Source organism: Hydra vulgaris, chromosome 05 (assembly GCF_038396675.1).
Source record: "Hydra vulgaris chromosome 05, alternate assembly HydraT2T_AEP".
In the NCBI taxonomy this organism is placed as follows: Eukaryota; Metazoa; Cnidaria; class Hydrozoa; order Anthoathecata; family Hydridae; genus Hydra; species Hydra vulgaris.
Window position 1 is genome coordinate 36,562,239 of NC_088924.1, and position 25,703 is coordinate 36,587,941.

The following is a 25,703-nucleotide window of genomic DNA, read 5'->3' on the forward strand; positions in this document are numbered from 1 at the left end:
TTTTCTAAAAACAAAAAAAGCCCTTATCACCCCGGTGTCGTCGGTTTTGGCAATTAAAAGTTTTTTCCCTTAGATTTTTCATAATTACTGTTTCATAAGTATTATTTATTAAATATATTTAAGTAAACTTGACCATGTTTTTGTTTTTGTTTTATTAGTAATAAATTTAAGTAAACTTGCCAATTTACATATTTAAACTATTAGTAAATTATTTTTAAATGATCCTGTTCAAAGTTTAATTATCGCTAATGAGGATTTATCTTGTGAAGATAATTTTTTTTGATTTCTTAAATTCTTTTCGTGTTGAACTGGCATGCTTTTAACAGAATAGGAACTACAATTTTATCTAACATTAGGGCAAACAAAGTCTGTAACCTTCCGTCAGTTGAATCTTAACTCTTGCAAAATTCACCAGAATTGCTTGCTCTTTGTGAGCCATTTAAATTCGGCTGTTCCATTTTTAGATCTCAGTATTGATGGGTATTACAAAATTCTTCTTTTTTCGAACAGGCCAATCTTGAATCTGATCTCACTTCTGTAACAACTTGGGGCATATAAAAATTTTTATATGCAGTGGTTTGTGAATTTTAACTCTAAAAAAACTCAGTTATTTACTGCAAACCACTATTGCAATGCTGTCGACACTCCCTAATTGATGAATGGCAATCCTTTTACTGAACCCTCTTCTTTACTTCTTCTTGGATTATCGATTACTACTGGTCTCTCATGGATGCCTTTTATACAATCAATTGCTTAGTTAACATTGCTAAAGTTGCTTCTCTTTCTCGTGCTCACCATATTCTTACTCCTGATTTGATTCTCTACCTCTAAAAATATCTTATTCCTCCCCTGTTGTCATATTTGAGCTGGTTTTTCTAATGATGCTCATTCTTTTCTAGAGAAGATCCAAAATGCTAAGTAAATGAAGTTAGACCTTTATCTGCCAAGTTTGAGCCTCTCTCCCATCATCCAAAGGTTGCATCTCTTTCTCTTTTTTAAAAGTACTATAATGGTAGCGGCTCAAAGGTTGTTGTAAATCATTCTTACTAATGATATATAAGCCAATGAGATGTAATAGAATGATGAGTAACACAAGTAGATGGCACAAGTAGATGGCACAAGAGACGTTAGCTTATTAGAGCAGTACCTATTATAGTATTTGTAGAAAAGAGAAAGAGAAGCAACATTACAACAATGTGATAATGGTTGGATGTTGGCTACAAGAGCAGGCCCAACTATGCATTTTTGTACCTTGTCTAAGAGAGAAAGGGCATCATTTTAAGATCTGTCCCAGATATGGCAATAGTACTCCATACAAAGACGAATTTGAGATTAATAGAGATAAAGAATAGAATCTGGAGTAAGAAAGTGGCGAGCACGCTAAAGAGGTGCAACCTTAGCAAATGATAATTTTGCTATCGATTTGATATATGGTTTCCAAAAAAGATCCGAAGTAAGAGTTAAACCTAGAAGATGAAAAGTAGATGACTCATCAAGTACATTACCATTTTTTACTTTTCGACTGTATTTTTTGTTTTCAAGTAACTGCCCACTTAATAATGGTTGCTTGCAGCCTTGTCAGGAGTGAATTAAAATTAAAAAAATAATAATAAAAATAAAATTATGTGAATTGTGGAACAATTCTAATGATTCATATAGAGTTCTATATTATCATTGGATTTTCTGTGATGACACAAAAATGTGATGTAGACATTAGCTGCAAGGCAAATCTATATGCTAAACAAAAAAGTAAGACTATCAGTTAGGCTCTATAGACTTCCTAGTTGTATGATTGTTAGCAATTTGAAGAGTTAGTAATAATGAAATAACAAAATGACAATGTCACTTATCTGCTATTTGGTAATAAAATTAAATACTTCTAGTATCCTAAGTTTATTCATTCTGAATTTATCTACAAAGAATCTGAAAAGCAGAACTCCATTTTGCTCAGATTGCTGTTGAAAATTTAATATTGTTGTTTAGTTCCCTTGCAACAAAAGAAAAGGAAAAAAAAAACTGTTGAATAATTTAATTAGAGTTGATTCTTATACGTTAAATAAATATTTAAATAAATATGCTTTACAAGTATGTATCGCATTTTATGACCTAAAATGGATTTCTCTTTTTAAAATGGTTTGATTTCTCTAGGAATTATTGAAGCACTTATGTTAAAAAAATTCAAAAAGTTCATCATATAAAGTATGAATGTCTTTTTGTTGTTCAAGGTAAATGGAACTGAGAAATAATGCGTCAAATACAAGGTTATTAAACTCATTTGTCAAAATAATCCAACAAAACAGGTATTAGATGGAAAACATCTAGGTGTATTCCACTTTTAAACACATAAGGTAAGATAAGTACAACATAGCTTTACTCACAAAATCTTTCTTCTAACTCATCTTCTCTAAGCAAAAAATTATTTTAGGCAACTAAAATAATTAGTGCTTTATGATTGTTTTCCAAATTTATTTATTCTAATTATATTTAGTTTCCCACATTAAACTTTCAATTTCTCAATGAGCCAAGTATTCCAATACAAACAAGGTATGATTTTTTATGTAAATGTTATTTAAAAACATTTTATCTTGATAATTTAATATTTAAGTTTGTATAAGTATATGTTTTAGGAAAATTAATTTAAAAATTGTAACAACATTACAAAATTTATTTTTTCTGAAAAACATGTTTTTGGATGTTATAAAATCAATTTTTTGTTTAAAATCAAGCAAAAAATTATCAAAAATCAATAATAATTATCAACAAACAAATAAATTTTGTAACACCTATAGTGTTTTTTTAATGATTTTAATATTTACAACTATTGTAAAAGTGCATAAAGCAAAAGGGTTTTCTGTTGCAAAGGTGATTTATACGTTAACTTAAAATTTACCTTTTACATCCATAAATAGTGACTTTTTCTTTCTAAAATTATTATAATGGGTAAAAGCAGTTGTTTTGAATTAAGAAAAATGCCCTTGTTTCTTTGAAAAGTTTAATCTAATGTTTATAAAGTTGAATTTCTGAGTTATAGTTAAAGAGTGTTTTTCTAAAAGCGAGCTAATTAGACCATCCAGTTTGAGTATTTGAATACTTGATATTTGAGTATGTTTGGATGTTTTTATGATAATTTGATATTCAAATATTTTTTTCTAAACATTCAATAAAAGTGAAAAGATACGTTGAGCTTTGCAGCAAAATATAGTGTAAATTTTAGAATTAAAATTAATATATTATTCAAAAAAAATAACAAAAAAATTTTAAACATTTTTATATAGTCTTTATGTGGAGAAACCAAAAATACATTTTTGTATGGTTTTTATTTTGTGTGGCATTATATTAGTTGGTTTTTAAAACACAGTTGTTTTAGTTGCTTACAAGTGTCCTCAAATTTCATAATTTCCTGTTACAGTTCATGTGCTTGGAATAGAAGCAAATGCAATTGATTGCTATGTTCTGAATTTGACGGAAATAATTAAGCAGACAAATGCATAAACAGTTAAGCATATGATTTAAGCTAAGTTGGCAAACTTTGGGATTTTTTTAAAAAATGATGTTTTTGCATCACTTAGCAGCCAAAATGAAAAAAATATGGTAGTATGTAAGGCAATTTAAATCAACTTTGCCACTATCACGAGCTGCATTCTGCTGTGGAGGCTTGTGTTTATATACCAAAAAATTATATTCCTAAAAAAATGTTTGACAACAATGAATGTTTGGTTACTAGTGATATGGAAGAAGAAATAGAAGAAATAGATTCCATACAAGTTCAGTACTCTGATTATAATTTAGATTTTGGTAAAGAAAATGGATATGCTATAACATTGAATACTGATTTAATGACTCTGATAATTTATCTATAGAATGGAGATATACTAAGTTCTAACAATCTTTATTTACAATTATTTATACTTTTATTATTATTTACAACCTTTGCCGAATTGATAAATATATTGAACTGTGAAAGAATTTTGTATTTAATAACATTTAGTGCAATCTATATCTATTAGAGTACAACAAAAGCACAACCTAAACTACTTCTATTAGAGTACAACAAGAGTACAACCTGAACTACTGTTATTATACTTTATTTTTATAAATTTATAAAATTTTTCAAATAATATTACTTTTGATAAACTATTCTAATATTTTCATATTTTTTTAATTCGATATTTAAATAGTTGAAAAGCTTTACAAGGGGATGGCCTAGAGCAGTAATGTAGGAATTATGGTTCTTGGGCTAAAGTGGTCTGTAAGTGCTTTCAATATGGCTTGTGTTTGTTTTTTTTGTCATTAAAAATATAAATTAAGATTGCATGACTCATTATCAAAATAATTAAAATCAAAAATGTTGCTAATCAAAAAATACTTTGTCTGATTTTTTGTTTTTTATTTTTCTCAAAACAATAAAAATGTGAGCTTCATTTAGAACAACCCTTCCCAATTATATCTACTCCTCCAATTAGGCTCTTTTTCAGTCACCTTTTTCATTGTAATTATTTACGTGCTATTATGTTTGGACTCTATTGATTATTTGCTTTAAAAATTTAATAAATATCTTATTATATCAAATAATAATAGCACGTAAATAATTGTAATGAAGTCTATTACAAAAATGACAAAAATAATTTATGGTTATAATAATTAATAAAATGTTTACTAAAAAACACTTCAGGCCATCATTAAAAATTAGACAAAAAGATAATAATCAGAAAAAAATCAATTTTTATGAAATTTTGTCAGCCTAATTTCTGCAAAATGTTTATCATCTGCAGTCATCACACTTATAACTGCAGAATATTTGTTGTAAGCAGTCATCAGATTGATGGCTGCAAAAAATCTTTGTGCAAGATTAAGTTTAAACTAATCTTGTTTCACTGGTATTTTTAACTTTATTTTATATAAAATTTATACACAATGTTTGTTTTTCAGACTCAACGATACCATAGAATATTCATTTCTTCTGCAAAATATTAACACAAGCAACATATATGAAAATAATACTTCTGTGATCAAAATCTCCATAACAATATTTTTGTCACCTTTCGTGAAAATTCAACATGCTTCCTATTTACACCCCAACACAAAATATCTGATTGAAAAAAATGGCAACGTTAAGCTTCAGGTTCTTATGCTTTATTTAAATTCAATATTTATTTAAATAATTTTTTATATTACTTTATTATCGTTTATACCAGTATATAAATATTTTAAAATTAATAATAAGTTTTGGAACATTCAAGTATATTGAATACGGTTTAATATTTAAAATAATTGAGGAAACAATTTTTATACTTAAACAATGAAGTATATCTATAAATATAATAAAATATAAAAATTATGAATTATATTAAATCAGAAAATTATGTTTTTATGCCATAAAAATAATTTGTTATACCATAAATTTATGTTAAAGATATATTCAAAGGTCAAATAATGTAATAAAGTTTTTATTTTATTTTAAAAAACTTTTGTTTAATTATTTTCTTTTTGATTACATTAAATTATACAAACTGCTAATATTAGTAAACAGAAAGATGCATTTTCAAACATGAAAACAAAATAAGGGTTTTAGAAAACATTTTTGAATTAAGTGTTTAAATGAATTAAAAAATTAAAAATTTTTTATTCATAATCTTTCACTGTGAACACCATTTATCTTGTTATATATCATGTTAGATGATGATGTCATAGTAATAATGATGTAATAACAATGATAATAATAGTGGCGATTTCAATAAATCTCAATCTTGAATAAAAACCATAAAGAAAAAAAAAATTAACTCACTATTTATTGTTTGTTAAAGATGATTAAAATCAATTTAAATTATAAATAATGATAGTTTAAAAAATGCTATTGTAGGGCTTAGCAATCATTGTTGCTTGTTGAGGTTCTGTTTTAGCTCAATTTAACATTTGATTTTTCATTATGTATTAAAGTGTAGGTTGTTAACAAAAAAGGCTGAAAATTCTGTAGTTCTTGTTTCTATATACTTCTCTATACCTGGCAACTGCTTGCTTACATTTTAAGTTGGAATAGATTGTCATCTGTATTGGGTCTATCTGAATATATGGCTATCAGAAACTTTTTATCTTTTAGCTATCATGATATAGTAAATTTCAAAAAAACCTGTTTATTCTGAGAGTGACTTTTTTGTCAAAGTGATGTTGCTTTAGCAACTTCAGTTTGTCTGCCAGATTAGGGAAACAGAGAAAAGTTAGGAAATTCAGATATCTGAAAAAAAATCTTGGAATAATCAGGAAAGTTGGGTGAAATTTCAGATAAATCAGTAAAAATTTAGATAAATCAGAGCAAATGGCTCTTCATCAAACTTTCTTAACTTAAGACAGTTGTAAATTATATATGTAATATAAACTTTTGTTCAGCAGATAGTTTTATGAACTTCTCTTGATACTTTAAATGTAGGTTGTATTAATATTTATATTTTTACAATTTAAGAGCATTTTTTAAAAGAGTCTAAGTCTAATTTATCTGAAGTTAATTTGGGTAACTTTAAATTAAATTAGGGAGTGGATTAGGTAGTAAATCAGGGAGAATCAGGTAGTGGATCAGGGATATTATATTATTATTAAAAGAAGTTCAGAAAAAAACACCTTAAAATATTGACAGACACCCTGAACTTTATTCATTCTATGAACATATAATTATAAAATATTTATTATATATATACTTATGTGTATTCATATACCTTCACCATTAATATATGATTATATGTGTGTGTGTGTGTGTGTGTGTGTGTGTGTGTGTGTGTGTGTGTGTGTGTGTGTGTGTATATATATATATACATACACATATATATGTATATATATGTATATATATAAATATGTATGCTATTTGTTATCTGTTAATTGTTATCTTGCTTTTTAAACTTCTTTTTTTCTCTTCCAATAACTTCCAACTCTAATAGTGGTTGCTTACAGCCTTGTTGGAAGTTAATATGTTTAAAAAAAACAAACGAAATAAACAAAAGGATGTTGGGTAAAGAAAGTGAACGCATCGAAAACAATTCCAGACATGCAACATCTGAAAATGGAAACAGATAATACACCAAAGAGCTTATATTTACAGAGATTTAATAGTTTCCAAAGAAATAAAATTTGATCATTTTTATTGTGCTGCATATCTAATGAAATATCATAAATATTATAAAATATAATCTGTGTCTTGGGTGAGGTTTTATATATATATTTTGTATATATATATTTATATATATTAGCCCTTGGAATTAGGGTCGGCATTCAGCAATGCCAACCTAACTGCCGATATAAAAGTGTTTAAGTTCGGCAAAAAATTGCTGACCTTGTTTCTTTGTTTTATTGTAAAACCTTTGTGTTGAAATATTTTTGCTGACCTGATGATATATATATATATATATATATATATATATATATATATATATATATATATATATATATATATATATATATATATATATATATATATATATATATATATATATATATATATATATATATATATATATATATATATATATATATACATGTATAATATAAATTCTCAAACTACTTCTTCTCTCTCAAAACTATTTAACAAGTGCTTATCTGATTTTTAATTGACTGCCTAATTATATCAGTCCTTATTAATATCAATATTGAAATTTTTTTAGCTCGAGGAATTGGAGCTTTCAAGAAAAGCATATTTTAACTTTACTGCTCGGATATCTGATGAGTTTTTACTCCCTGGTTTTCATAATGTTTTAAGTGTTGTTAAACTATCTTATGATTATTTTTCACCTGTCAAAGAAAGGAGTACAGATATCACAGAGCAATCTTTCATTGAGAAGTTACCTATTGTTATTCAAGGTATAAATTAATATTTTGTTACTGTTAATTAGTTTGAATTTATTTATAATTAAGTTGATTCAATATGTTATATAGACTTAAAATATGCTTTAAAGTTTTAGTTTATTTAATTTTATTAAATCAATGATTTTTAAAGGTATTTAATAGAATAAATACAAATAAATAAATATAAATATAAAAAATTGGATTAATAAAAATAAAAAAGTGTTCTAAAGTAAGCTAACAAAAAAAAAGAAAAAGTAAAATATAACTAGATAAAATGTTTATAGTATTTACATAGTAAATACTATAAACACATACATAACTATACAGTATATTTATATATTGGGTGTGTGCAAAAATAACTTGACAATTTAAAAAAATTATGTATGTTTACATAAATACACATGCATTTTATTTACAAAACTTATGATTTTGTGTATGCTATTTAGGTTATGCTAAAATCCTTTTTATTTTGTAATGTTTAAATAAAGATTTATTTTAGCGCTTTGATAAATGAAGTAATTAACATTATAAAAATTGCAAACAATTGTTACAAAGTTTGAATTACAGTTTCATAAAATATGTTTGTTATTTATGAAAATAATTTTTTACAAAATTTAAGAATACATTTAGTATGCTTTTTTAATCAACAACACACAAGTAATCAACAACAGAAAAAAAATTTGGCCATTTTTTTAATATCAAGTCAATAAACAAAACATTAAAACAAAAAAAATCTGCTCAGTATGGTGTTGTTCTGAATTCGAATTTAACAATACGAAAAATATTTTTTGAACTAGTTTAAGTAGTTCATGGGTTGTGGTCTATCTAGTAAGAACACGCAAGTTTTCTAATTCAATACATTATATATTTATATATATATATATATACATACATATGTATATATGCATATATATATATATATATATATATATATATATATATATATATATATATATATATATATATATATATATATATATATGCATACATTATAAAAGTAAATACATACATATGTATATATGCATATATATATATATATATATAAATTAGTAAAAACGCTTTTCTAATTTTAAGTTTTCTTCAACAGCTTGTTTCCTTTTGTTATTTGTTTTTTCGTGCTATTGTTGGATTTTTGAACTAACACTGTTTCATCGAATTCATTGCATATTTAGTTTTTATTTAGACAGTTTACAACATTTAAGATCCGCCATTTGTATAAAACTTAATTTTAAGCGTGTCAAATGTAATTGAAATTTAATTTAAAAACTGAAAACCAAGAAACATTTAAAATAAAGGTTAATAATCGTAAAACTCTTAAACTATATAGATAAGATAGAAAATTCAAAAAGACCTGTAAAGCTAAAAAAAAAGAACTTTTATATAAATTTTTATTATGAAACCGCCAAGGTAAAAAAAGAATTGAAAGATTCTTTTTTTACCTTGGCGGTTTAAATTTTCAAGTGAAGAGAATAAGGAAAATACGTATTTATCTCACAATCTTATTATTCGTGAATGAGTTTAATAAAAAAATGATGCAAAAATCTGCTAAGTACATATTTTTTTTACTAAATTTAAAATTTAAAAGTGGTAAACTTATAAAATTAACCTCTAAGGATTAAAAGAGTTATTTAAATAGAACCTAATATATTTAAATAATCATAAAATTTAATATTTTAATTTGTTATTTATTAAAACCATGTTTAATACTCAGACTTTTTAGGTACTCATTTTAGGTGTTATTTTTAAGTTGTTTTTAAAAAAATCCATTTCCTTAATTTTTCCACTGTTTCAAAGATTACTTACTGGTGGGAACTATCTAGCTTTATAGCGATTTTCGAGCAATTTTTTTTTCTTATTTTTTTTTTTTTCTAATGTCTTTAACATCTTTAAAAGTTCGATTTTTAATGATTTTTAGTGTCTGTTATAATTATGAGAGTAATTGAACTTTAAACATTGTGATTTTGTAGCAATGTGTCCAGCGCTGTACTATCGCAAGTGCAACAAGTGCAATCGCACTGGGCCCCCTATTAAATAAATTAGAAAAACTTCTCCAATACCATAAATTACTACGAATTAAAAGAAAAAATTTTTTTTTTTAGTTTCTGCACAGGGCCCCCAAAAGTTACAGCTGAATGCTGTCGCTAGCTACATATGGCGCTGAATGTGTCGCTAGCTACATATGGTAGCTTTGAAGCTAGCTACAAAATACCTACAAATCTACAGCTGGTTGATAGCGACATATCAAAATTTTTTAGACAGCGATTTAACTACCGGGTCAAGTTTTAGAGTTTTTTTTGTGAATTAGTTAAGTAATGGAAATGTGTTATATTTATGTACAAATAGAAAATATAATTAAAAAAAAATGCTTGAGTTTAACTTTATCGACTTTTTTTTTTAATAAAGTGCAATTAGAAAATGTAATCATAGTGAATGCTTGAATTTAACTTTATTGACCTTTAATTGTAATAAAGTGTGCTCAATACTAAATTTTTTTGAACAATTAACTTTTATTTTTTTGCCAGAAATTTGCTCTTTTAAACCTAAAAATTTTTATTCCCCTTTTTAATTTCATTTTGCTAAAAAGAAAATTGGTTGTATACGTATATAAACACTGGATCAAAAAAGTGCACAAAATACAACTAAAATAGCATAACACACAATACACGCTAAACTTGTTGAAATAACAAAGTGAAAGCGCTAAAAATAATGAATAAAATGATTCATAAAATCTTTTTTAATTAATTGCAAATTCTAAATGAATGAATTTGGTAATTAGGTAAAATTAAATTGCTAGAAATAAGCAATTTACACTTTTTTTATCGCACAGTGGTCTAGAACCCATCCATACACTGCTCATTTTCAGAGGTTTTTAGTTGAAGTTATTTTTACTTCAGATTTTTTTTAACCACTCTTTTGAGCAGGTTGACACGAAATAGAAACCGTTGAAAACAAATTAAAAACTGCATCTTTTTTCATTTTTTGACCATTTTTCTAAATATTTAAAACCTTCAAAAAATGAGGGGTCCTAAACTTTAATTTGGCTATATCTTTTGAACATCAAAATATATTTTGATAAAATTTGAAACCTAATTACAATTTATGTTTGAATTCAAGATAAAGAATATTTTTATTAAAATAATTTCCCTCAAACAGGTGGATGTAGGGGTCATTTTTTTCAAGGGTATTCCTGCCCCTGTGATCTTACTGCCCTGATTTTTAGCAAAAAAATTATCATTTTAATGAATATTAGAAAAATAATAGTTACAATTATCTTCTTGTCAAAAATCTAATAGGAATGCGACAAATTTTCTGTCTCTACTGACACACACAAAACATGAATAAATCTCCGATAACAAAATCAGTCGAATGAAATGTCACAAACAGTATTTTAAAAATTATAATATGTTACAAAAATGAAAAAGAAAGGTATTTTTCAATTCCAGATATTCAATTGGAGAATAAAGTTTCATTTTGTCCAATGATCTTAAAACTTTGGCACAGTTAGGTCCATCGAAACCACCACCATTATAGCCGTGCCTGATAACCGTTTTCTTCTCAAGAAACTCCTTTAGATTTTTATCAGTGAAGAGGAGATCAATAATTTTACCAACATGCTGTTCATAAATATGATATTCAGGTGGTGGAATTATGTTGATAATTTCTTCTGTCAATTTCTCATCCAACAGACATGGATAAGTAACATTTATATAATATTGCATCTGTATACGAGGTTTGTTATCACAAACACAAGTATTTACCACCATGACCCTTGATTATAGAAAATAACTTATAGGTATTGCTTACTTAAAATATAAAATATCAATGAAATAAGATACTTACTGATAATCCAATGTTGATCAATTTGAGGTCAGAAGCCAAAGTAAACTTCAACTGATTGAGTTGAAGGAGCTGGAAAAGTATTTTCAGATTGTGATAATTCTCTTCTACGTTTCGAACTATGTCTAAAATAATCACTTTGTTGACCCCGGGTATTTCTGGTTTTTTAGTTGAAAATCTAATACTGATAGGTCAAACACGTTCATGACAATCTTTAGAGATCCCTGCACTCCATCAATACCAACACATATAACAGAATTAAAAGTATACATTTTTCTGAAGGAACAAACTTCAGTTACAAGCTTAGATAGGTCAGTGCAATAAACAATATCTTTTTCAAAAAAGTTTTTACCGATATTGAGCTAACTTTTTATCACATCGTAAAACCTATTCAAGTAGTGTGACCTGTTCGTAACATCAGCATAGGTGTTCTCCTGTATTCCAGATTGTCCAATATCTTTTCTTATCTCCTTCATTATTCCTAACACTGCACAATTTGGAAGATCATTGTTTATCTTCAAGTTCATGATTGATTCACTTCTTATATTCTTATAGGTGATCGGTCTCTGAATACTTTAACAGGAAGAGCTTTTCCTCTTGTTGCAAGTTTTATTTTTTGCTATCACCAACAACAGATATTTTTTAAGCGCACAAGAAACAACTCAGCGATATTTTGATTCTTTGAAGTAATTAAGGCATGAAGATTTTGAACAGTTTTTTTTTGCTGCAAAGATGTTGAATACCAGGACCAACAATTTGACAGCATTCTGAGCAAAATGAATTTCTTTTTTCGAATGTAATCTTTTCAGATTCTACGTAGGTGAATTCAAAAAGAATAAGTGTACTACTACTTTTAGTACACTGCCCTAGGCATTTTTTGAAGGTTTGAAATATTTAGAAAAATGGTCAAAAAATGAAAAAAGATGCGGTTTTCAATTCGTTTTTAACGGTTTCTATTTCATGTCAACCTGCTTGAATTTTAAAATAAATATGATATGTGTAGACAAGATTTAAATTTTCAAGCTCCCCAATTATTTTGAATATTATCTACAGCTGGTTGTAGATAATATTCAAAATAATTATCTAAGGGTGGTTACTAAAGGGTGGTTTGAAGTCCAAAAGTTCAAGAAAAGTAATTTTTTTAACAACAAAAATTGATCCAAAAACATATTTTACCCAGGTGTTTAATTTTGTTTTAAACATTAAGTTGTTAAATATAAAGTTTTGATCAACAGAACAATTAAAATAATATTATTTAAGGGATCGAACATTATTTAGGCAATCAAACATTATTTAAGGGATCAAATATTGTTTAAGGGATTGAACATTCTTTTGAATAATTAAAATAATGTTTGATCCCCACCACGTCCCTGGTAATACCACACTTAACTTGTTTTAACGATCTTATTTGAACAATGATCAAGGTTCGTGTTTTGGAGTTAAAGTTGAGGGTTTTAACTATAATTAAAGTAGCCTCCTCAACTGTAGTGGCCTTCATGGCATTGGGGAGGTGAATTAACATTAAAAAAAAAGATGATATTCAGGAAAAATCAAATAGTTTGAGATAAAGTTTTAATACTTGAAGATCAAAAGCATTTTTGCTCAAAAAAAAATGAAAATAAGTCATACAAATTTTATTAGTAAAGAATCAAAAATTGAAATTCGTATATAGATTTCTCAATCCCAAGCACAACCCTATAAGTTTAACTGAAAAATTTATGAAAGCCTTTAAAAAGAATAGCTTGACAGGAAGATTTATAAATTGTTACAAGAAATGGTTAAAAAGGGAATTTATAACGTCAACTGCAAGATTAGTTAAAAAAATTTATGAGGTGCACTATCAAAATCATTTCAAGATTTCCTAAAAAGGTCTAAGAAAAGATGATTGTCAGAAGTTAATGAAAAATTAGTAGTTATCACTGAAAGTTTTATGCACTTATTTTTAATCTTAACAGAAAAGAATAAAAGATGCTTTTTAAAGTTTTTAAAAGTTTAACAATATTTGATGGAATGTGAATTTGATGGGTCCTGTAATATCATGCTCTAAAATGAAGAAGCTAAATTAGCGCTTCTCAACAGAAGAAGCTTTAGCGCTAATCTTAGACTGTAGAGTGAGTAGTATTATCAAACTATTCTTCAAGGAGCCTTAGATAAAGGATGTATGCTATACCCTGCCTATAATTACATTGTTAAAGTTAAAAATCATTGCATTTCAGATTATGGAATTATTACCTCAAACTACGGTTAGGAAGCCACCTGGGTTAAATTTTGACTGGGGCTCCATAAACATTTATACATTCTAAAGTACATTTTTTATAATTCAAAATTCATGTTATATTTTGTATATATATGCATATATAAACATCATTATAATCAACATGATGATGATGATGATGATGATGATGATGATGATGATGATGATGATGATGATGATGATCATCATCATCATCATCATCATCATCATCATTATCATTATCATCATCATCATCATCATCATCATCATTATCATCCTTATCATCTTCATCTTCATCATCACCATCACCATCATCATCATCATTATTATCATCATCACCATCATCATCATCGTTATCATCATTATCATCATCATCATCATCATCATCAGGTTTTATCCTTCCTTATTTATGCTGTTTCTCTAATATAAATAATCTAGAGCATTTTCTTTCCTTAACTAAAGCTCATTCATACAATATATAAAGCACTCTCTTCAAGTTTTCTTACTTCTACTTTTACCATTTAATCATGAAGCTGTTACCTCTTTTACTATGCTGATACCAAAATCACTTTAGTCTTTTGCTAACAAACATTGTTCTCTCTACATGCTGATACCTAAATCACTTTAATCTTTTATTAACAAACATTGTTCAATACAACGTTTTTTCTAATTTGTCCTTATGATTCTTACCCATCTTCATGTTTTCCTTTTATATACAACCTACAATTTTTAATTTTTCAGTTAACCATTTCCTAGTTTTTTAACCTTATCCTCTATTTCAAAGTAACTCATAACTTAATAGTGGTTGCTTGTAACCTTGTTAGAAGTAAATATATAAATATATGCCAGTATTTAATAAATAGTAAATGTAGTATAACATTATAATATATGAAGTATTATAATTTTTTCTTGCCCCAGCTATCAACCCCTTCTAAATCTTATAATTTTTCCTGGGGCCGGATTTGCAAAAAGTCTCATTTTAGTTCCAGTCTAAGAGTCATTGTTTCTTTCATGTACAATACCTGTGCAACTAAAACAAACTTTACAGGAAACTACTGATGTTCTATAGACTAACCCCAAAACATTTTTATCAGGTTAGCAATATTTGTAGATTAAGTCCTAAAAAAAGTGAATAACTTTGAAATTGCTTACAGTAGACAACCTAATCAGATGTCTTTGGACCTAGGAATCTACTCTCTCTCTATCTCTGGATTCATTGTTTTGAATGTCTCTTACATATTAGACAGAGAAGAAGACCAGGATATAATAAACCTGGATATTTTTATACAAAACAGCTGAAAAGAAACAATTATTTGCATGCAGAAAAAAGAAATTCAGATAAAAAGTAAAAAAACTTGGACTTGTTATTGATATTCCAAGAAGCGAAGCTCTAAATAGTAGAAGCTCTGGTATATCCAATGAAGTAGAGTCTCTGGTACATCCAATGAAGTAGAGACTCTGGTACATCCAATGATAGAAACTCAGCAACAAGAGTATTAAGAAGCCACAAAACCTTGGCTGAATTACTTGGAGTTGATAAAGGTTATAGATTATCCTTTGTGTTTTGTCTTGTAAGCATCCAGTTGATCCAGGTTATCACAAGATGGATGTTCATTCACACTGAGTTGTAAGAGACAAGCCAGTTCCAGGCCTCTTATCTGAAGTAGCTTATCAGAAATAAAGCTTATCTGAAGTAGTTATCAGAAATAAAGTGTCAAAAATTTTTGAGAACACTTTACAAGAAAATTTTCTTGGAAACTCAAAAATGAGGATATAATGCGAAGATTGCTCTGCTCATCAGACTCCTTCATGGTTCCTAAATAGATTTACTTTACATTATGCTTCACATTAAAGTTCTTAAATGCACTATGAATCCTAGATACTAATAAATTGCTTTAAATAAATGGTATGCAACATTTGTTATGTATTGTTCTTACTTGGTGTCCTTGATGTTGTCCTTGGCGTGTTACTCTTCATGTTTATGCTGTGTAAAACCATGTCTCAAGTTTATTTAGTTAAAAGGTCTTAAAAAAATATGTCTGTTATAATATAATAAGTGTATAAAAAAATAAATTTATCAAATATTTTGTTCTACAAATGTGTGATCATTCTTCAATTAAACAAAAACCACATATGCTGGTGACTATTTATAATCAATTGAACATTGAAAACTAAGTATGAAACATGTGTCACATATCAATTATTTATTATGCCATTTGTCCTTGGGTTTGTGTCATTGGTATGTCTATCAGAGGCATGGTGAGGGACATTACAATAATAATTATAATAGGCCAGGATATAATAAAAATTCAATGCAAGATTCAGAGCATGAGCTTCAAAAATGAAAAAGATTCGATTATTGCTTAGAAGTGACATTTCTGAACCACTGTGCATCGGAAACTTAAATTGCTTTGTTGTTAATGTTCTAAATGAATCTTTGTTAAATAAAGCTTTGCAAAGTTGCTGATAGTTAGCTATTCTGAAGTTTATATTTTTGCAATATTTAAATTTTTTAGTTTATTTCTCACTAACTTTTTTAAAAATAATAAATTAATAATAGTTGCAAAACCAAAAATACAAATTTATAAAAATAAAATAAAGTTTTAATATTATTTTTATTCATTAAGTTTATAAAAAAAAAATGACTTAAGCATAACTTCAAATAGAGCATAACTTCAGTTGTAGAAAATTGATCAATCAAACAATTGGTTGATGACACAAGAAAGTAAGCAAAAAAAGTTTTTTTTTGTAATAGCAGTTAAATCCTTTAACTTTTAATTAAAACTCTTAAAGTATTTTAGTATTTAATAAACCTGTGTTATGCTTAAAATTTTCAAATAATTTAAATTTACTCATAAAAATATAAAAATTTATTTCATCAAAAAAAATTAAAATCATTCAAAGTTAAATAGTCATTAAATAATAATAAAAATAATCTTTTATATAATATTTGAGGCAGTTGAGACATAATCTTTAGTTAAGGTAGTTGAGACTCTTTATTCACAATAAAAGCAGATTACCTAGGAGAAACTGATAATAATAATCTAATTCAATACTAGGTAAGGATAAGAGCTTGTTAACTTTGAATGGTTTTCCTTCTAGTGGTAGTATCACAGTAAAAATATTCAGTTCTGATCTAAAAAACGGGTTGATGTCAGGAAGTATATTTGGTTGTAAAAATTTGGTTATATGCTTCAACTCACTATATGTCATATTTATATAAACAGCGTTATGGAAATCTTTTTGAACTACACAGATGTGGAAACATTTAAATGACATAAAACTTTTTAAAACAGTAAAAAAATAAAATCTATAATTTATTGCTGTTTATTGAATTAGCTTTATAGAGAGTCATCTCTTCTCAACAAAAATTATGAAACATTACTATTATCCATACTATTTGTCAATAAGAAAGTTAGAAACTTTTCTGAAGCTCTTTATTTTCTACAATTGTCAAAAAGATTTTCTACCACTATAAAGTAGTTTTTTTTTTTTCTTAATAATAAATTTTTGATATTCTTTTTTGAAATATTTCTTGCTATATTATTTATGTTGTTGGTTGTATATATAACTAATGCCACTGTATTTGTAGGGCGTATATATAATTAATTTTAAGGGTGTGAGTCACCATTAGGAATGACAGATGGCACTATAAGTTTTTATCAATTTTCCTATTCTTCTGCTTATGAAGATCTGTTGCCGGATAATGCACGATTTGACAAAGATGCTTGGTGCGCTAGTAAAAATGATGACAAACAATATGTGGAGGTTTTTTGATTTTAACTTTTTTATATTATTTTCAGTATGTATATGTATGTATATATATATATATATATATATATATATATATATATATATATATATATATATATATATATATATATATATATATATATATATATATATATATATATATATATATATATATATATATATATATATATATATATATATATATATATATATATATATATATAAACACTACCATCCACAATTATTCAAATGACATAAACATTTTTTAAAAATGCTTTAATTTGATAATTTTTTTTTGCATTGTTAGTTAATAAACATTTAATTTTTACTAAACATAAAAAGTTTTGTTAAAGATCACGAAAACAATAAAATTGCTAAAGTGGGCAAAATTACATAAGAAATAGACTGTAAACGTGGGCTGTTGTGTTGAAATTTTAAATCTATGTTTTCAAGAAAAGATTGTTAGTTCAAAGAAAAGTTGTTAAACGTATAATAAAGCAGTGTGTATTATTAACTGTGAAACATGGTGTTAAGGTGTGGGGCTGTTTTGTTCAAAATAACACAGTTAAAAATAGAAGGAATAATAATAAAAGTAATTTATTAGCTTAACTTTTTTATTTTAAAAAATCATGCTATTCCTTTTGGAAGTTGGACTAATGGGAAGCCATTTATTTTTTAGAAAAAAACAACCCAAAGCTTAAACCCATAACATAATCATCAGAACATTGTATAAGTTCATTGACTAAATTAAAAAATGATCAAATATTGAAAAGAATGATTTGGCCTCCCCAATCACTAGACCTCTCTCCTATAGAAATTTTATGGAATAAATTAAAAGTAATGCCAAAAAAAAAATGACTGATGGTGTATATCTGTGGAAAATTAGTGAGTGGCATAAAATTGACTTCGACAAATTGGGTAAGTCTTTACATAGAATGCAAAGAATATCTTTAGCGGTTTTTGTCGCTAGGGGGGATTAAATAGGCAAGTAAATTATTAAATAATCTAATGGGACTTTATATAAATTTTTATATTAACTTAATAAATATGAAAATAACATATAAATCAGGTAGATTTTGCCTTCAGTTTTTCTCCCAATATAAGTAAAACTTTCATATCTTCTATTGAAAAGTATTACACTTCGAATAATTATGGACAGTAGCGTATATATATATATATATATATATATATATATATATATATATATATATATATATATATATATATATATATATATATGTAAGTATATATATATGAAGAGTGCATTTCCAAAAGCGTGTAAGTGCCAAAGTCCCTCATTTTTAGTTTACTACTTAAATAGGTTGTCAGTGCCACTGATTCTCATTTTACAAAAGATGGGAGCGATACTGCAGCTCATAACGTTTTAAACGTTTCCCTTTTTTTAACTTAATATGTTTAACGGTTTTAGAATAAATCAGTTTTTATTGCCTCCTGAAAAATTTTATTTTTGGCACTTACACCCTTTTGGAAATCTATATATCTATATAGATTTTCAAAATTGGCACTCTCTCTCTCTCTCTCTCTCTCTCTCTCTCTATATATATATATATATATATATATATATATATATATATATATATATATATATATATATATATATATATATTATATATATATAAAAATTATGTTAGCGTATTCGACAAATAGTGTGCTCAATGTTCTTAAAGAACAGAGTAATAATAAATTAGTAAAAACACTAATTTCTTTCTTCAACAACTTATTTTTCCATCAGGTAGGTTCATCAGGAAGCCTATTGCATTCAGATAAAAGGATACAGTTAAAAAAATAAGTTTGAACTACATTATTCTTGTCTATTTTTACAATTACATAAAATATTAAAACTGTAAAAAGCTAAAATAGTTTTAGTATAAATTTTTAGTTTTATCATATTACCCATAAGTCATTACTTAAAATATGATTATAAATTTGAAAGTTTGAAATATTTAAAAATATATATTTTGTTTTTAAATTATAAATATTTAGAACAGAAATAGAATATCTTATTTTGTTTTTATTTTAATTTTATAATGTATTGCAATAGAATGCTCCTACATTTTAAAATTTTTTTTGTGGTTGGCTATGGAGTTTTATATTTATAATTATAATCAAAATTTTTAAGCTGCAAAAATTACAGTAATAAAAATTTATTATTAATAAAGTTTGAAATAAAGTTAAAAGTTCATAAAATTTTAATCCTTTCTAAATCTTACAGATATTCTAAATGTTATAAGATATAGATGTTATAAATGTTATTATTATGTATATATATTTCTAGTGCTAAATCAATGTCAAATTGTCACCATTTATTTTATAATTATTATAAAACATTAAAAGTTCGTGACTAGAATCTTCTAAATTTCTCTTGCTAAAATGTATTGGTTTTTTCTGAATTTTTTAAATGATTGCTGAACAAATTTTTGAAAAATGTGCAAATCTTGAATTTGAAATAATTATGAAACTATGAAAATATAAAAATAAGAAATATTTCAACACAAAATTTGTTAAAATAATTTTGTTGTTGGAAAACCTTTTTTTTTATAATCGCAAATGCTTTAACAGCAGAAACCAATTCCATAACCTGTGCCACTAAATATCCTTAAATGAAATATACAGTATAAAATAATTTACAAAATTATTATTATAAAAATAAAATAGTAGTTATATTATTTATTAACGATTTTTATAATAATTGTTGTTATAGACTTTTTTTTGTGTTAAATAAAATTAAGGTGTTGTTTCAATCAAAGTCAAAAATTACAGCCATCTCTACATGGGGAAGAAAAACATTTGCATCCTGGGTTAAAAGATATAAGCTCATGTTTAGTGATGATGGTGTTAAATGGGAATACTATTCTGAAAATGGATATGGAGCAAAGGTTTGTAGTTTTTTTTTCTAATACAGTTAATGCTATTCTATAATTTATATGTATGTATACATTTGGGGAGGAACAAAAGATGATAAAAATCTTAGTGTTGTAAGATCCAATTAAAATTAAATAGTGAACTAATATAAGTGAAACTCTATCCTCAGGACCACAATATATTTAACAAATATATTGTTGAATAAATTTTGAATTTCATTTTTAAATACATTATCTAAAAGTCTTTTGTGATTGACTTTGTCAAAAACCTTAGCAGCTTTGTTATTAACAAAACCATGTTTATTTGGATTTATTCTTTTATTTTCATTTAGATTCATCATAGCATTTTTTTTGTTAGGCGTTCCAATAACTTTCATGCTACTAATGTTAGACTGATTGTTCTTTAATTAGCTGGATTGGTTTATTATCTTTTTTGAAGAGCAGCATAATTTTTTCATGGTAGCATTTGTTAGGGATAGTTCCAAAATCAAGATAAAACTAATAAAATCAAGTTTAAACAAACGCGCAAATGGTAAGTTCAAGCTGTAACATACTCTTTAAGTATGCGCTGATAAACCTTATTTATTCCAATTGATTTTTAAGTGTTTAAATAAAGTAAATATTTTTAAACAGTAGTTGGTGTGATCAAAGAGTACAGTATTGGTGCGAAAGTTGTAATTTGGTAGGTTGGTACATTTGGTAGGTGATCATTTATAGTTAAGATAACATATTTGACAGATTTTTTTTCTTTTAAAGTATGCATAAAGGTGTTTTAGATTCTTTTTGTTTGTAGTAAGTTAATACTCAAATGTTTAAATGCATCTTTATTTGTATTTCTTGGACTCTTTTAATATTATATGTTCTCTGAAAAGCAATTGACATTTTTTACCTGAAGATATAGCAGTGCCAGAGTTAGTTTTAATAGTTAATTTGATAGAAAAAATTGTTGTTCATCTATATAGTATTAGTATTTTACTCTTAGTATTTTTTTACTTAAAAACAAATTAAAATTTTTTTTATATTGATCTAAGAATGTTGAATCACATTCATTGATTGACTTATTGGATAATAAATCTTTCCAATCCATAGTTTGGATAGATTCTGACATTTAGTTATGTTTTCCTCAATTTTAGTTATATTTATGACTGGATATTCTATATAATCTCCTTTTGCTAGATTTTAGTTCCACAAAATAGTTGTGTGTTCTTTTTTTGTTGAACTTAGTGGAGCAGAGTTAGTTATATCATTTTCTTAAGATTTATGTATTACATAATCTAGGGTATTATTGAATATATGAACATTTATACAAGTTGGAAAAGTGATTGCTTTTAAAAGCGCTTTATTATTATGTATACTATTAAACTTTTGACCTGGGCTAGTTTCATTACCATTTATTGATATACAACTATATTTGGATCATTTAGCATAAGAAAAATTGATATATCCAGCAATTAAAAGGTCATGGTGTTTCTTATTTTGTACTGCAAAATTTATATCTGTAATTAAATTAAAAGGATTGTTATTATATTTTTGCGGAGGTGCAACCATCCATTCTTTGCTGTGTCTACAGCAGAGAATGATTGATTTGTTGTTGGAGTGAACAGAGCAGCAGATCTGTTCAAAAGCAATTATTTTTAAGCTACTATTAAGAGATATGCTTTGAATTTGAGGGGGAAAATATATTATTAATGACATAGATTGCTACCCCATCTTCAACAAGTTGATAATTTTTGTTTGAACTATATAGGTTGTAAGGATGTAGTTTTGATGCATGCATTTAAGTCTATTGAGTAAACTATATAAAGTGTTAAATTGAGAATTTGATGGAGAATTATACAATTGTGTTGGAAATTGAGGTTTTTTGCTGATACACTTCAGAGTGTTTCTGAAGCTTTTTTACTGGCAAAGTGGTGTTAGATGTGGCAATTAACGAGAAGATCATAGTGACATCAACACAGTGGACCCTTTTACATGACATATCAATAGGGGGAGTTAAGTTTGCCTTTTTTTTTTTTCAAATTTGTTGTTAGTCTGGATATGCATAATCAGCTTTACAAAGAATGGATGATCATGATTTTTATCTGCATATATGCGCAGTTTTTACATTTTTGTTTATAGACTTTATGATAAGTTTGACTTGAGAGATGCTTTCATCTGCAATTTTTTTGATGTTATATATATTTATATATGTATGCAGCGCTCAAAATGGAGAAAAAAATAACAGAATGGTTTTTAGTAAGTTAAAAGTACAATCATTTTTATATAAAGAGGTTTATAAAAAAATGGCTGGATGGTTTATACTCAATAAATAGATTACAAAGTCAAATCCGGCCTCACTTCAAGCACTCTATATATAAATATATATATATATATATATATATATATATATATATATATATATATATATATATATATATATATTGATAATTATTATATATATATATATATACATATATATATATATATATTGATTATATATATATATATATATATATATATATATATATATATATATATATATATATATATATATATATATATATATATATATATATATATGTATATATATATATATATATATATATATATATATATATATATATATATATATATATATATATATATATATGTATATATATATATATATATATATATATATATATATATATATATATATAGATATATAGATATATATGTATATATATATATATATGTATGTATATAATTGAGAGAGAGAGAGAGAGAGAGAGAGAGAGAGAGAGAGAGAGAGAGAGAGAGAGGTAGACAGATATTATTATGATTATATACAAGTATATACAAGTTATTATTGTTTTTAAAATATCAGGGTATTATCGTATATCCAGGGTTCATGGCACTCAGGGAAAACCAGGGAAAAGTTTTTAAAATTTAGAAAATCGGGGAATATCTGGAAAAGTCAGGGAATTGTTCTTGAAAATCTTTAATATCAGGGAAAACTCAGGAAATATTTTTTATTTTAATATTTAGATTGAAATTACTTTGCAGTATCCAGTTTTTGAATCTTTTTTAATATTGAAAGTTGCTCACTACAGTGGTTTTATAACATTTATAATATATAGTAGCTATATGTTTAGATAAATGGATTACTGTAGTTACTATATGTTTTGGGAACAAGGATTCAGTGGTGAAAGTAATATATCCTTTAAAATAAGCAGGGAAAAATATATACTTTCCACTGCACGAACTCAAGGAAAAAATACTTTAAAATATAGAAAAATCAGGTAAATATCAGGGAAAACTCAGGGAAAATGGATTTTCAAAACTGCCATGAACTCTGTATATCTATATCTAAAAGTTTAATAATTGTTTTTATAGATTTTTATTTCTAACATTGATCAAAATACTGAAGTGAAACAATGGTTATTGAAAGCTATAACTGCAAATTATTTGAGAATTCAGCCGATTGATTGGCATGAAGCCATTTGCTTGAGATTTGAATTGTATGGCTGCCAACAAAGCACTGTCAGTAAGAAAATATGTTGTTTTTATTTAATAATGATATAAGAAGATATTTATGTGATATGATGTAAAATTGTTAATGTATGACAATAATAGTTTAAAATTTTTTAGGCTGATTTCAACGTATTTATTCTTAATTATTGTTAATATAATTGTGTATAATATATATAAATGATATATATATATATATATATATGAAGACCACACTGGAAAAATGATCAAGCAACATTTTTTTGGGGGGGAGGGTTTTGCCCCTGTTATATTCGGCTGCAGTTTAACTATATAATAATTGACTATATAACTAGAAAACCGATCAAATTACACAGATATTTAGCTTTCTAGTTTATCTGCCCACTGGAAAAATGATCACATTGCTTGCTGTAAAACATGTGACAATGCTAAACCAATCAGAATCAGGAAAATTATAAGCAAACCTGTTGAAATGGCGGATGCATTTGATTTTCCACAAGAGATGGACAAGCTGAAGAAAAGAAAATCATTTGGTTCTAAAAAAGATAAGGTAAAAAAAGCTCGGCTTTCAAACCACACAATAGGCAATAACTGCCAGTGCACATTTTTGCTGTGCTTCAAAAAAATAAATCTAGAAGACAGCAGCTCTTATTAAATCATTCAATACTTACCCTTCCAAAAGATGAACCAGACTCGTTCCTATCTTCTCTTATTACGACAAAGAAAGTGTTGAAGAGAAATCCTAGTTGTCGTGAAGGGGAAGCCCAGTTCCATGAATTTAGCTATTCTTATCATGTATGAGTCCTGCATGGTGGAACCTATATAGAACAGAAAGTCTGCTTCAAAGCCTCTATTGTCTTGTTTGGCATTACAAACAGAAGAGTATAAACCATCAAAAAAGCTTTAACCTCAATGGGTAAGTAGCAAAATATAATTATTACACAAAGTATGTCTATTTAAAAATATATAATTTTGATAATTATTATAATAATTTATATTATCATAATTATAAATTTTTGAAAAGGCATCTTTACATATAGCTATTTTTGTATTACAAAGTTAATCATGACTAGATCTGGTACTGCTAGATTAAAATGTTATTGAGCAATCACAATCAGTTCATGTTACTAGATGTAGTCATGTATAATTTTGTAATATAGAAATATCATAAATTGTTATACTTAGATTAGCTGAAGACTGTAGTAATACCAGTTGACTTAAACATCCAGTGGAACCTCTTTTTCGAGTTGATGTTTGCGTATTGTACCCTTTTTTCACACTATCTAGCAACCTTTACTATACAGATAGTGCAATGCCGACTTATAACAGTTAAATTAATAAACTAATAACCATACTAATAACAGTTCAATTTCAATAGTAATTTTAATTTAGCATTACTAACATAAGAATTGGCCACACAGGCTTTCTGACAATGTGACAGCAGCTATCCGTGCGCACATATCAAGCTTTCATGGAAGGCTTTTTCACTATGCGCTTGGCAAATCTAAAAATCTGTATCTTTCAGCAGAGCTTAATGTCAGCAAAATGCACGCCCTCTTCTAAGAAACATCCTGAAATAGAGATAACTTACAAAACTTATTGCAGAGTGTTCGTTAAGGACTTCAATATAGGGTTTGGATACCCAAGGAAAGATACTTGTGCGACTTGTGACGAGTTAGTTTTAAAAATAGAGCAAGTGGAAA

At 26.3% G+C, this 25,703-nt stretch overlaps 1 protein-coding gene across 1 annotated transcript in view; it reads left to right on the forward strand.

The window, feature by feature from the left end:
• The window catches only part of LOC101241416 (neuropilin-2), a 66,628-nt gene that overhangs the window by 20,033 nt on the left and 20,892 nt on the right, over positions 1-25,703 (forward strand). The window contains exons 3-8 of the mRNA XM_065798058.1: positions 2,489-2,544; positions 4,930-5,122; positions 7,647-7,842; positions 17,514-17,665; positions 20,401-20,547; positions 23,887-24,037. Of these exons, the coding sequence (XP_065654130.1) occupies positions 2,489-2,544; positions 4,930-5,122; positions 7,647-7,842; positions 17,514-17,665; positions 20,401-20,547; positions 23,887-24,037 (895 nt within the window). The remainder of the gene's footprint in view (positions 1-2,488; positions 2,545-4,929; positions 5,123-7,646; positions 7,843-17,513; positions 17,666-20,400; positions 20,548-23,886; positions 24,038-25,703) is intronic.